Raw genomic sequence first — 14,672 nt, forward strand, 5'->3', positions numbered from 1 at the left:
TCACACTGTTGCTGGAGAATTTTAATCTGTTTTGAAAACAGTTGAAGCTGGTGCCCTTCTCAGCTATGCAGAGTACATTGAATTGTTGCAGCCAGGCTTTGGGGTACAGCTAAAACCTGTGATGATTAAGTCATCCAGATCTTTTAGGACTAAGCCTCCAGCTTTAGGCACAGGTGAGATTTATGTTCTGATGGCTAACAAAGGCAATCTGACACCTCTTGAGATTTGACATCTCTCACCTTTGTGCTCTAAACAGGGTCATTTATAGCAAAGAGGAATTTCTAAATTTGACTGCAGTTTGTTCTGTTGATATGTAGCTGTTGCTACCAGATTTCTCTGCTGTGGATTTGTCCAGTTGACTTTGAAACTATTGATACAAGATTCTCTTCCTGTCAGTATCTCATAGTACTTTATGTTTTTATTTATATTCACCTTGTGTGTTTTGAGGATAGGAAGTACCATACTAAGAACCTGCTCTAGTGCAAAAAATTTGAATTGAGACACAGCAAGCTTTGCCTCCAGATTATGTAGTTTTCCAGGTTACCTGGGGGAGGGAGGGGGGAACCACCAACCCAGACTTCTGGGTTCTATTATGACTGGTTAATTTGTGAATGAAATGTTGTGGCTGTTTTGTTGGGGTTTTTTTAGTGGTAGCTAGTGGCTGCTGTATGCATGAGAGATGTACTCATCTATCTCTTAAAGCCCACTGTAGCTGGTCTGGATGCAGCTGTAGGGATGAGGGGTTCTTTGGACTAAATTTCCTCTGCAGTCTGCAATCAGGGTGAGAGATCACTTGAAGATGAAGTACTTACACTTGCTGCAGATGATTTAAAATAAATCGCCTTCTGACATGCTGCTATGAGATGTGCCAGACTCCCAGTCCAGCAGAGCCTTGTGGGCTCTTCAGCCATTGCCTTAATGTTTAGAAAAAATTATGAGTAAGAAAACCAAAATTTATTCCAAAACTGTTGCGTATGGATCTGTGTATCCATTTAGTGGCAATTACAGTAAAAACATTCCTGCCTGCCTTTTTCTTTTTTGTGGCCACTTTTCTCATTCACATCCTCATCTTGCCACTCTGTTAGGCTTCATGCTCGTTTGCAGGACACCTGGAAAAGTGGGTTAATGACATGGTAATAACCTTCTGATTCTTCGGACTTGTATCCCTGAATATACACCTGGACTTCATAACTTTTTCAGTTCCCAGGTTGCATAGTTCAGACTGTGACCTGGAGGAACCCAGACTATCTTCTTTGGTAAAGAACTGGATTCCACAGCCCAGGTTGTGGGACTATGGCCTGATGATTGAGAAGCAACAGGAGAGAAATTAAGACTTGGGGGTTTTGATACAAAATTATGAAGACATAAAAAATTCCTTTTGTGAATGACAGTTGGGAGTCTCCTTTAGTAAACAGTCCATTTAACTGCACAAAAGTAAATCTGTGATGGTAAGAGCATAATTTGGGAGAGGCTGTTTGTGTCTATCTGTAGTCTAGTCACATTAAGTGATGCTGTATTTGAATTTACTTTAGGCCTTCTACAGGAAACCAGGAGAAGGATGTCAGAGGCTCATGTTTGATAAAAGTTTTCTGTTCATGCAGCTCAGTGAGACCTTTTCATTTCAAATGCACTACCTTGATAAAAGCAAGCCCTACTAGCTAGAAATGGGATGTTGTTCTGTGTTACTAAGTTTAGAAAATAAACTGGAAAAGTAGTCACTACTTTTGAAGTCAAGAGGGAAAGCAGACCATGGGACTAGGTGTCTGTTCACTTTGTGGAGTTAGAGCTGAATTTAGGCCTTTGTTAGCACTATTGTCATGATAGGAGAGGGAAAACACACTTTTAACAAGCCTAGACAAAGTCTGAGCAAGACTTTGAAGTGTACTTGCTCAAGGTCCTACAGAGAAAGAGTAGACTATTGTCCACTGAGAATTACTTTGCCTTTGCCTTGCAAGAGTTATGGAAAAAGTGAATAAAAAGAATGATGCATTTTGGCATCTTTATGAAACTTTTTTTAAGAACTGCATTAGAATGCCTGAGCTTATTATCCAAGATCACCATTATGTGCTTGCTTGGCGTTAAAGAAACTATATGATTTTCTTTTTCCAAGCAAGAAGGAAAAACTGGTGTGTATTGAAAATTACAGCCTTTGGTCTAGAGTGGGAACTAATGCTGATCATCTGCTTCATCACCTCAAATGCAGGGACCTCAAACTGGCATCATATGTGCACTTGGCTGAGAGTGTGTGGTTTAACTCTAGCTGAGTCTGATGCAAGTTTGCACTTCAGGTTTCAGCACTGAAGCACATAAAGTAAGAACTATTGGGGAAGATGGTATATTTAGCCACTTCTGCAGTGCATCTAATTTTAGCACTCCTGGTAGTGGTGGTGGGTGCTTCCTTTCCCATATTACCCCTGGCCTATTACAAGCCAAGGACAGATTGTCTGTCATGTAGCCAGCAGGGAAATAGATTCTGTTGTAGATCATGTTTCTGAATTAAAGTATTACAAGAAGGCAGAAGATCCTGGTGGTACTGAAAGATACTTTGAATATAAGTTTAAAAAGGGAGGTTTGGTTTCAGGAGTAAGATAAAAATCTCTAGATGTTGTCCCTGTGAAGAGGGAGAAGACGTAGTATGTTGAAGCCATTTGCCATTTTTCACCTGTAAAAATCAAAAAAAAGAAAGCAACGTGCTGGTGTTGACGTGGTCTCCTACGGAGTCCCTGTGCCCCTTCTGGAAAGGGCAACATCTGCCTAGGAGCTAACCAGGATGATGATCAAGGAGAGTTCTCTGCGGAGGGACCCAGACTTAGGAGGGGAGCTAGCTTTCCTTGCGAAGGGCTGTGACTTTGTTCTTCCATCTCGATTCAAGAGGAGGCTGAAGTCATTCCAGCAGGCCCAGGTTTGAATGCTTGGCGTTTCTTTTTCTTTTTCTGTTGCTTTGTATTTTTTATTGGATCAGAGAATCAAACTGTGTCCCCCCTAGGCGTGTCTATTTGCAGAAAGGTATTTGCAGCTAGATACCAACAGGTTTAAAAATAAACCTTCCAGGGTTAGATTGCAGAGTTAAAATGTCTTTGTAAACAAGGGGAAAAAATTAACAGCAAGGGCAGTGATTTAATAATAGGGAGAGGTAATGTAAGACTATTAAATCTTTAATGTGTTTTTTCATAAGGAAAAACTCTGTGTACATGATTGCTCTGAATGTCTCCTGTTGCATGTGAAATAACCACAACATTATGCTGTATTTAGTGGGTTGTTCTCTTTACTGTACAAATTTGTGCACAGACCAGCCTACCTGGCTCTGCCATTTGTGATTTTAACATCACAAGGTGCTTTTGTGCTCTTTCCTACTATCTCTGGGCTGTGGCTGAAGGACATCATAGACTCATGTAGGTTGGAAAAGACACTTAAGATCATGGAGATGTAGCTAAAGAAATGGAGACTATACCACCGCTAGATTTCTTGGTAAATCCCAGCTGCTGTACTTGCTTTCTGGGACAACTGGCAAAAGATGGGAGTAACTTATGCTAGGACACCAAATGGGCATGTAGCCACCCCAGCTTTACAGGGGTCACAATATGCTGAAATCAGCCCATCTTAAGCTTCATCTATATTTAATAGATAGGTGACCCAGTGAGGAAGTTAAGTTGAAATTATGCATGGTACAGCTGTTTCCAAAGAAATGGCTAGTAAAATTGCTTCAGAGTATATTGTAGTGCATTTTGTTTTCATGATCTCTGGTGACAGGTTAAAGTATGTATACGAGGTTAATCTCTGGAACATTTTTTCACTCCCTGGAGGAGGATTGCATGAAGTAATAATGTGTAGTAATAAACTTGGGCGGAGACCACAAGCAATTTAGAAGAGACTAACAAGAACTATTCAGCACAGCAAGATTTACTCTCCAGAGTTAGTCTGATCACCTAAGGATGTAATCAGGGTATGGCTTGCAGAGAAAGAGAAGATCTAGTAGACCCAACTGGAAAAATTGACAAGCCTTTGGTACAGGAGCCCTCCACCTGGTCTGAAGTAGGAGTAGCGACCTTTGCTGCTAAATGCATCGAGAATAACTGCTCTGGAGCTGTAGATCCAAGGCAAGTGAACTAATGCAGTGAGCAATTGCAGCTGAGAAAAGATGGTCTTACTTCCTTTTCTCTTTCTTCCAGTACTTGTTCCCTCTTGCTACCTCCTCACTGTGTCACCCTTGTCTTATGCTGGGCCCCATGGGCTTTTCTGTGAATGAGCTGAACTTGTAAGACAGTAGAATATCATTCAGAAACAAAGCTAAGTTTGTTTTCTGCCTTTCCAAGTAGGTTAAATCAGTTCACAGAGTGGTCTGGCAAGCTCTGGAGCTGGCCCTTAGTACACAGTGACAATGTACATTTGGGGATAGAGGACAGAGAGGGGAGTTCTCCTGCTTGGCAGCAGTGAGATGTTAATTTTTGTGAGTTGTGGGGCTGTACCTTGTGGCTTGGGTGTGTTAGTGAGATGGCCTAAGATTTGAGGTAACTGGGCTCATGAACTACAGAAAAAGTGCTAGCAGCAGGGAAGGTAATAAGGGGGTGATAAGGGAGTAGAGACGTTTCAATTCTCATGTTCACCTTTTGCAGGACTGCTTATGGAAGGATCAGAGACCCTCCCACAGTAGTGTTGGTAGGGAGTTAGGGATGTCTGTAATCCAACATCTCACTTGTAGGAAGACTATTCCTAACACTAGGTCACATCAACACTGGCTTTATCCAAGTCTTAAACTCCCCAAGGATAGGGATTTCCACCACCCCCTTTCCAGTGACCTTGCAGGCTGTACTACCTTCAGTTAAATTCATCCTCCAGCCTAACACCCCCCCACCCCCCCAGCTGCAGTTAATGGCTGTTACACCTTTTATACAGTGTACCACTACAGAGTTTGGCTCTGTCATCTCTAACTGTGCTTCAGATAGCTGTAGGCTGTGATTAACCCATCCCTTAGCTTCCTCTTGCCTGGCTAGACAGGCTCAGCCCCTCAGTCTCTCCTGCCACATGCTCCTGACCCTGGCTGTCTGATTTGCCTTCTGTGGATTTGTCTGGTCTCTCCCAATCCTTTTTGAAGTGAAGGCCCCAAACTGGTCACAGTAATCCAGATGTAGCCTCACTAGTGTCAGGCAGAGGAGATAACTTCCCATATTCTCCTGGCCCTACTCCTGATGCAGTCTAGTACTTCGTTTGCCTTATTTGTAATCAGCCAGTGCTGCGGGCTCACGTTCATCCTGGTGCACACCATTGCCCCCACATGCTTTTCAGCAGGGCTGTTGCTCAGCCAGTGGGTTCCCAGCCTGAACCAATGCTTGGAATTGCTGTATACAGGTGGGAAACTTGGCACCTCTTCTCATGGAAGTAGTTGAACAGTTTGCCTTTCATCATGCCAGCCTTCCCCCTGCTTAAGTGTCATCTGCAGATCAGGACAGATGAGAATTGCAGTGGGAGTTTATGCCCACTGTTGTCCTTCTGTTTGAATTAATTTTGATGCACACTGGTTGTCTTCTCCACGGAGTTTTCAGGGAAGCATTTGGAGTGTGGGCAGAAGTATTATCACTTGTGGAAAGGGCATGTGTAAAGATCTATAGGCACATTTGTCAGTTGGAGGCATGTGAGGTCTGTGTTTTCAAAACTCAACTGGATAAGGCCATGAAGAACTTGATCTAGCCTTAGAGTTAGCCTTGCATCCCTTTCAACCTAAATCCTTTTGTGATTCTGTGTTGCTTAGGTAGAGTTTGTTTTCATTTTTGTTTTGCTGTGATTTGACTTTTGTTTCTCCTGGTAGGTTAGTTTACAGTAGCAGTAGAAAAGATTCTATTCAGAAAGGCATCTTCTCATGGCCTCTGCTCTTCATGCTGTTGGGAGCAATGTGCAGATGAACCTTTGGTGTTCTTGCTGTCCTTAGAGATGGGTAAGAAAGATACAATGATGGGAAAGGGCTTCAGGGAAGGAAAGGAAGAGAAAGTCTCGGGTGACAGATACAAATCAGCTCTGGAGAAGTGATGATCTTTGAGGATGGCTTATGTCCAGTTACCATCAGACTTCAGTAAGACAGGAACTGTAAAAAATGGAAGGAGACATTAAGTCAGCACTGTGGAGTGCAAGAAACCAGGCTGAGTCACTGTACCCTAAAAAAGGGGATTACAGAATCCCATTTGGAAAAAAACAAGAAACTGGTAAACATATTATCTTGGATCCTGTGGGAGATTGAGGCCAGGAGGAAGGAGTAGAAAGTATTTGAGCACTTGATGTGATACTGCTTTCTCCTATGGAGATTTCTGCTGGGACTGACAAATCCCTGAGAGACAGGCCTGGATGGCAGAGGTTTAGTCTCTGTGCTTTGTTTGTGTAGCTACAGTGAGGCAGTGGTTCTGTCAGGTTTATTTATAATGCAGATGTCACTATTTTAGTCTGTCCGTAAATAAATTGTATGACTGGCAAGAGGTGATATAGTAGATAGACAGATTTTAGTTGAGGTAAATTATGCTATGATATAGAACAGTACTTTTAAAAGGGATTTAATTTTATCTTCCTCTTTAGCCAAAAAAAAAAAAAATTTTGCCATTGGTAACAAAGCTAAAAGATTTATTATAGTATTTGTAATTTTCTTTCTTGCTTGTCCTTTCTGAAAATGCACATCTCTGTTGGAGAAAACAGCTAAGTAAACAGCATGTAAGGTTAACTTTTTGCAACAAGAAACTTTTTTCCAAAGAATTCCCACAGAATTTTCTCTCCTATCGCTTTACTTTTTTCACTAATAGTTGTAATTAAGTCCCTGCTGTCTCCATAATGGTTGACAGCTGGTTATACCCACCCCAGAGTATTAACTTGCAAGATTGTTGCAGGGAACAGGATACTCAAGAGCTAGTTTTTCTTGTTGTTTTCTCTTTGTTTTATTGTAGATAGCTTATTTCTTACATGAGAAGGAAGAAGACAAAGCTCAAAAACTTTATTTGTATTTCTGAGGTAGAGTCTTCTGAAAAGAAGCCATCCATGAGCAATGTTTGCACCTTGTTTGACTTGGACTGAGCAGAAGTTAGTGATTCAGTCTTACTGGGAAGAGCAGCTGCAAACTTATGTCTGAAAAGGCTCCCTGCTTTGAAGCTTAGCAGCATTCCCTGTATTGCTCCTACAGATGTCTAGCCTTCTCGCTTGTGCTGTGGTCGTGGATCAGGAAATTAATGTAGATTCTGGAGTCCTGACTTGTGGCTTATGTGAGCTGGTACCAAGCATTGCTGACTTTGGCAGTATCTGGAGGAAAAATGAGTTGCTCTGCTTTTCAGAAGGTGGAGGCCAGGGCAGAGTGCATCAGTTGTGTTACAGGATGATCAGCTCGAATCTTGTGCCATGTTTGGCATGTATATGGTATGCAGAAGAGGAGGAAAATGTCATAGTTGTTGCGGTGGTCTGCTTTGGAGATACTTCTTTGCCTTCCATGAAAGAAGGAAAAAAAAATAAATCCAGTTCTCTTGTCCTGTAAGGGAAAGGGATATATTCTTCAAGTGAAGAGTCAGTGTCCTTTGAGAGAACAGTGTTTTGGTTGGTTTCCTTCTGATTTGTGGACCTTTCTGTTAAATTTATGTAATTTCTTTTATTTCCTCACAGTCCTGACAGCTGGGCCTGCGTGCACGCATTTAAGAGATTAATGAGCAATAAACCTATTTGAGAAGCAGGTCTTCAAGACAAACTGATGTTAAGTCCTATTATAGAAGTCAAGTGGCTCCAGTTGGCATCTCATTGTCTGTTCCAGCTTTGCATTGTTTGTATGAATATGGTGTTGTGAGAGACCAGCAGGGATTTCCCCTCTGCTGGAATCCAGAAAGTGAAAACTACTGAGTAGTGGCTGGAAAAGCCCCTAGCTGGGCTGGGAGGCAGACTGGAAAAGCAGAAGTCCTGGTGTGTGTGATTTCTCTCAAGTCAAATTGCTAGCTTGACTTACACACCAAGGTCACATTCATTAACCTGCTATTTCCCAATCAGGTAGGGGCTTCTTGAGAAGGCCTGTCTTGGGGAGCTCTGTCACCCCTCTTGCTTAGGCTCCCTTACTGGAGCAAACAGCCATAGGAGGTGGCGGGTAGTACTTCATCTACTTCTAACATGCAGCAGTGACTACTTTGGGGCCTTGTGCTCCCTTCCCAGACACTTTCAGTCTGTCAGGATTTTGCTTTTGTTACTCTACTGAGTAAGGAGGGAAAGGAAGCCAGGAGAAGGGTTGTCTTCTATTAACCCAGTGAACTGCTACTCCCAAAGTGAGTGACCAGCTTTCCCTCAGTTTAACCCCTTGTCCTCGTTTCAGGTCATCTGCCTGCATTGTTGTGCTATGGGACAGAGTAACCAGAGCTCATGTTTACCCTGTCCCACAGCCCTCTTCAGCCTCAGAAACACTGAGCCTCAGAGCTGGCCCACTTTGAGTTCCCACATCACTCAGGATCAGACACAAAGATGTGCCGTATGTGAGCGAGTAGGAAAAGTCAAGGAGGATGGGAGGAAGAACAGATGGTGGTAATCTGTCTTGTTCTCCAAAGCCTGAGAGCTATATTGAGGACCATACAGACTGAATACTGGTATGGAGAAATCCTGAAAGCTGAAAGTGATCTTCAGCTTTTCTTGTGTTGCCGGACACAGGAGAGAAGGACTTAAAGAAACTCAAGCTCCAGGTTAATGTGTTCTGTACAGAGAAGTTAGAGTACAAAAGTATGGTTTGGCTGGCATATGTGTGTAAGTCCATGTTTTCCTGCTCCTGAAATGGGACAGCTTGTGGGAGAAGGGAGAGGTCCTCCCCATTTAAAGAAAGAACAGTGAAGCACAGGAGTGAAGAGGAGGAAGATCCTTCCATCTCTTGTTCCACAGGTCTCTGAAGAATGAATAAAGTATTCTAAGCTGTAGGTAAAAGCAGGGCTTAAGGAAGCTTTGACAATTCTTACTTCACCTTCCTTGAAAGCAAACCCATGGTAAGTTGGTGTATTCAGTATGTGTTTAGGAAAAAACCTCCAAATTCCTGGAAAATAATACAGCAAAGAGTTTAATCAGTTCATCATATACATTCTAGTGTATTTAATGAACTCAGACTTGGCTACTTTATACTAAAACCATTTTGTTTTGAAATAGTTAGAATAAACAAACTGAAAGCTGCAGCTGTATTTACTTGACTATTGCCTTATCAGCCTCTTATCACATATGTTGTTATATTAATAACTCTTGCATTCGAACCATTGTGCAACAGGCAAGCCTGTCGCCTCTTCCCAAGAAAGTGTGTATTAACGGGGGAGTAGGGAATTTGTCCTCCCTCAGCATTCCAGCATCTGAATTCTGCTGCTTATACTGTAACTACTTTTCAGAGTTTAAAAAAACATTTCCTCCCATGTCTGAAAAATTACCGATTTTAGGATCTCATTGTGTACTTAAATACAAATGCTGCCTTTTATGAAAAGTATTGGTTTATAGCTTAAGCTAGAAGATTGCAGAGATCCATTAGAAAGGCGATTTAGTGGGGATCACCGTATCAGCCACATGTTTATTGCAGACAGGATGGGAGTGATAGGATGGTAGAGCTAATGAAGAAGGGTGGTAGGCGTGGGAGGAAAGACCACCTTCAAACAGGCATGCCAAAGGGCTAGTTTCAGCTCCCAGTTTTCTCCTTGTTCTTCAGCAAATGATGTAGGTGCTGATTCAGTGAAACCTTTGGATGCTTTGCCTGCTAAGGCACTCTTTCAGCTGGAGTTGTAAACAGACCTTTTGCATTTTGCGCTAATTCTGCACTAATGTGCTGTATCACGTGGGTGTATAATGACGAACTGTGCTGGCTGTTGTAATTCCTAATGCAAAAATTGATTTGCTAGTACTTGGTATCTTGAACAAAATGATGTCTTGGACTGTTTAAGGTGGGCATAGAATAAAAAGCTTCCTGAAATTAAGAAGATAGTCTTGCAAGTCTTTTCTTAATTTATCTGTGAAGCAATACTTTGGCAAAACTAATTATGTTCCCAGGGAATGGAAAATGTCCGTGTTATAAATATCAGTTTGCCCATACATGAGGCAAGACATTTGTGTGGGTAGGTGTTCTAGTTCAAAGGGGAAATACAAAAGAGCAGATTTTGATGCTGCTTGTTTATGGGGCAGAATGACAGAGTGACCAGCATGAGAAGAAATAGCATTGTCCTTGTTCTATAGTGTTGCTGAATTGCAGAGTGGTGTGTTCTCTGGTGGTTCAATAGTGTAGCATAATCCACAGCTACATACATAAAATGCACAAAAACTACGTAAAAGCAGATGTGACGTGTCCTGAATTTGTAATGTTTGGTATTGCAGAAATGTCTTAATTGGCTACTGAGGACATGCATTTTTATCCACGTGTTATAATTTGATAGTTGGTGGCTTTTAATTTTTTTCCTAATTGCTGGAAGCACAGATTATTTTCACCTGCTTGGTATGCCATGCTGTTAAAAGTATTTGTTATTCATTACATTTTCAGGTTCAAAGTAAACAAGAGAAGAAACCTGGAACTTCATCCCCAGTCCCTTTGAACTCCGTGGTTAGCCCTTGCACTCTTCTGCCTGTGACTAAAGCCACCAGCAGTACCCCTTTGTCGATAAACATTCCACGTTTCTACTTCCCTAAAGGACTTCCGAATGTCTGCACTAATCATGAAGAAATCATTGCCAGGATTGAAGAAGCCTTTACAGAGTTTGAAGATGAGAAAGCAAACATCTGTGAAATGGGGAAAATTGCTAAGGTAACTATTCTCTAGGCTTTTCATTTTTTTGAAGAGAAAGACTGAAACTAAAACTAAGAAGATATCTCACAGCTGTTCTTCTCATTTTTAGTGAAAAAAAAGAACAAATATCCTTATGCTTTGAATGTTTTTGTGTAGATTAAGAAAATAGTAAATAAAAATGGGCTCAGTTTGCTGAGCATACACATACGTGTGATGTATATGCTCTTTCTTGCTTTGATTTGCAAAATCATTCTTTCAGATTTCTTACCAAATCCAAAATGCATTTTTCTTTTTCTGTTCTTCCATAGTTATGCTCAGAAGAGATAGCAGAAACTTAGTCTGCCTCTGTGGCTTCAGGTAGTGCCACCTACCTTCTTTGTGGTTAGCTGCCCCACTAATCTGGCCATATGTATGCTATTGTAGTATTGCCTGAAAAAACAGTTTCCAACCTACACCTCCTTGGACATAGAAGAGGGAAATGTTTAGTCAACCCTCAGCCACCGAGATGTGTATGTTCAATATCCATAATGCAGGTGTCAGCAGACTTGGAGTTGTTACAGCCTGCTAATGAGTTCTTGGCTTCAGGGAACAAAACACAGCACTTGTGTGGGAGCACGATGCAGATGGGTGGTTCTGTTTTCCTCTTCTTCAACCATGGTTTTTAGTAATGCTGATCTAAAACTAGCAGTTGTCAGACATATCTCATATGTTCAGTTTGCCCTGAATGCATCTTTGGCACTGTAGATTGAGCAACGATGTTCTGTCCAAGAGGAACACTTGTTTTCCGAGAAGGAAGATCTTTCTCAAAAGAGAGTAGGTTGGCTTTTTGTTTGGTTTTAGAGGAATTGAATGGCATTATTTGTAAACCATCTCTGAAAACATAAACTGAAAAACTACTTTGCTTGACAAAAAAAAGGCTTGAAACTGATTTTATGACAAGACAGGCAACAGTGTGTGACCTGTCGTGTTCAAACTGTGAAAAGCTGGAGAGTGGTGTGGAAGAGACCTCTGCCTTTGTCTGGTCTCTGCATCTGTCTCCACATGGATGTGCTCTGTGCCATCTAACTACTGTAAGGTTTGCTTCTGTTCCATGGGATTATTGATAATGGTATGTTTGGGGGCTCGGAAATAAATGCAGGAGAACCAGCTACAGAAAACAGCAGAAAGGAAACTTCATTCCTCAGAGTAGCTAAACAGCTGTATAGTCACCTGACACAGGGGTGGCTAAATCCGAAAGCAGTTCTTATGCTGATTGGGGTTCCCAAAGAAACATGCAGGCCCAGACAAAAAGTTGAGAATGGACTCACTCACTAAGGATAGTTGTCCTTAGTAGAAGAGTTGAAAGATTTTTGTGGGAAAGGCAGAAATGATGCCTCAATTACTTCAGAATATTACTCTTTCCATTTGGTGTGATATCCTTCTTCCCTGTGCTTGCCTTAAATCAGCTGTACTCCCTCCAAAGCCTGTGTTTTGCACATGTTCTGATATCTTGTCCAGAGTCATAAAAGTGGCTGAAAAGATCTTTGTGGTAACGAGGTTTCCTGAAGTTGTAGCTGAATGTTTGAAGCTGTTTTCAACTCTGCTTTTATGAGGCATTAGAGAATGCTTGAGCTTTCACTGATTACCACCTGAAAGCTAGCAGCCTCTGCAGAAGCTAGTAAAAAGTTATGATCAGGGAGTCCTTTTGCTGGAATCAGCCTTTTTCTGCTTGTGTTTTCATTTTCTTGTTACCCTGCTGAGATCTAGCGGTGTTGGGAAAACAGCCTGTTCTGGGTGTGAGGCACTGCACTGAGACCTACAGGATGAGAATTATTTCACGTTCAGGCATTTTATAAATAATTGTCTATAATTAGAATTGAAGTTTCCTTGCTGTCAATGAGAAGTCAGCCCATATAGAGAATGGGTCATCCTTTTTGAAAGTGTGTCAGTGAGGCAGTTGATGCGAGTCCACTTCTGGAAGGCAGTGCCGTGTCTCTCCACTTCACAGGTTATCTTGCTAAACATCTCAGTCAAAGACAGAGCTTAATAGTCTCTAATCCTTTTCCTATGTGACAGGACATATTTCTCAGCTACTTAAAAAGTCATATGGTAAAGTAGAAAGTTACTGGTGGGTTCTGAACCTTGGCATACAGTAAATAGCTTTTTGACTAACCTGCGTGCCTTTACCACTTTCCTTATGTAAAAGTCTCAGTGGGTGTATAAACAAGCAGGTTCTTTTGAGTGCTTTTGTATTCCTATTTGTTCTGGTGTTTCATTACAGATATGTGGCTGCCCACTCTACTGGAAAGCACCTATGTTCAATGCATCAGGAGGAGAAAGGACAGGATCTGTATCTGTACACTCGTTTGTATCTATGTGGAGAAAGTGAGTATAGCAAAAGCAACATTCACTTTCTGGAAAAAGAGAACAGCCTGCCATAGAAATCTTTTTTTTTTTTTTTTTTTTTTTTTTTTTTTTTTTCCACCAAATCATTGTCTTTTCTTTAGAAGAAAATAAATGTCTTAAAAATCTTCATCAGCTTAAGTTTTCCCCAAAACTCCCTGAACACTTGTTTCATGCTGCATCAACAAACTTTGAAGCAGTTGTATGGATGATGAGGTGTGTTGGTCTGTTTGGCATATAAAATATATTAACACACTCCCTAGAAATGTCAGCTATTCTGAGATAGCTGATAGATGTCAGTGGATTTTGGATATATTTATCTCAGGCCTTATTGCTGCTACACTAGGGCATTAAGTGAGTGACATTTGGGAATGGAGAGAGGAAGCGTGTTATAGGACAGGAAGAAGGAATGTAAAATAAGCATCATACAGGTGGATGCTCTGGGATTTTTTAATACTTACTACCTTCCTCAATCATGCTGTGTAATAAATCTGAGGTGTTTGACAGTCATTTCCACATAACATTGTCAAGGCTTCTTTTTGAAATGCAGAGCTCTAGATATATTGTGCTTGGAGTCAGAGGTGTGAGATGGAACAGACTTGCTCTCTTGCCTAATGTTTTTCTCTCTGGGGCAATTCAGGCTTCAGTCTACTTTGTGCAACACCTGAACAATGTTTCCATCTCATACCGAGAGAGAATTCTAATTTTTGATGTAAATTTTGACTCTTCAGATTCTTGAAGTAGCCTTTAACCCTGAGTTCCCAAGTATTTCCTGTGATGATAATGTCAAAACAGCTTCTAGTTACCCTGGCAAAATTGCAAAAATGTTAATGGTGACTGTGATCAGTAAGTTTTTCTTGACACAGACAACATTTTTTTCCTTCCTTAGTTGGTCCAATTACTCCTAATTAATCCCTTGTGTATGATACCACATATTTTCACTCCTCCTGACTTTCACATCCTTCAGATACTTGCAGACTGTGGTCATGCCCCTCTTCTGTATTCTTTTAACCACACTATTTCCAAGCCAAGTTTTGTATGCTTGTCTTGGTTTAGTTGCTCGTTTAGAAAGACTTTTTTCCCCTCCTCTTTCCCTCTGACAGTTACAGGGTATTTTTTTTTCTGGAAACGTGATAGACAAAAAGAAATGTAGTGTTCATGTTAAAGTTAGACTATAGCTATCTGGACAGAGTTGTAACTTTAAAACAAGCATCTTTAATTGTTGAAGCCTGTTTTCAAGCATCTTGGTAGATGACCTGACTAAAATGCTACATACTCACAGATATCATGTGAAATCAATAGGAATTGCTGGGTATAGAATAATTCTGAAAATCCAGTCTTCTAGTTTGTTGCTAAAACATGGCTTTGGGGTTTATTTTTATGGGCCTGATGTATTTTGGTTTTTTAAAGCTAAAACATTAGCACCTATTCTCTGCATCTCATTTAGAATGTATCTGTTAATTGACAGCATGATATGAATGTGCAGCTACAGGATTGCTTGTGAGCCACTAAATATTTTTTTTTCCTTTTTTTTTTTTTTTTTTACTTCTGGAAGTTC

At 41.0% G+C, this 14,672-nt stretch overlaps 1 protein-coding gene across 1 annotated transcript in view; it reads left to right on the top strand.

The window, feature by feature from the left end:
• LOC113483712 (serine/threonine-protein phosphatase 2A regulatory subunit B'' subunit alpha-like) overlaps positions 1 to 14,672 on the top strand; it is a 57,470-nt gene that overhangs the window by 19,632 nt on the left and 23,166 nt on the right. The window contains exons 3-4 of the mRNA XM_026855491.1: positions 10,490 to 10,750; positions 12,993 to 13,096. Coding sequence (XP_026711292.1) covers positions 10,490 to 10,750; positions 12,993 to 13,096 — 365 coding nt within the window. The remainder of the gene's footprint in view (positions 1 to 10,489; positions 10,751 to 12,992; positions 13,097 to 14,672) is intronic.

Source organism: Athene cunicularia (assembly GCF_003259725.1).
Source record: "Athene cunicularia isolate RWA chromosome 9 unlocalized genomic scaffold, athCun1 chr9_part2, whole genome shotgun sequence".
NCBI lineage: Eukaryota > Metazoa > Chordata > Aves > Strigiformes > Strigidae > Athene > Athene cunicularia.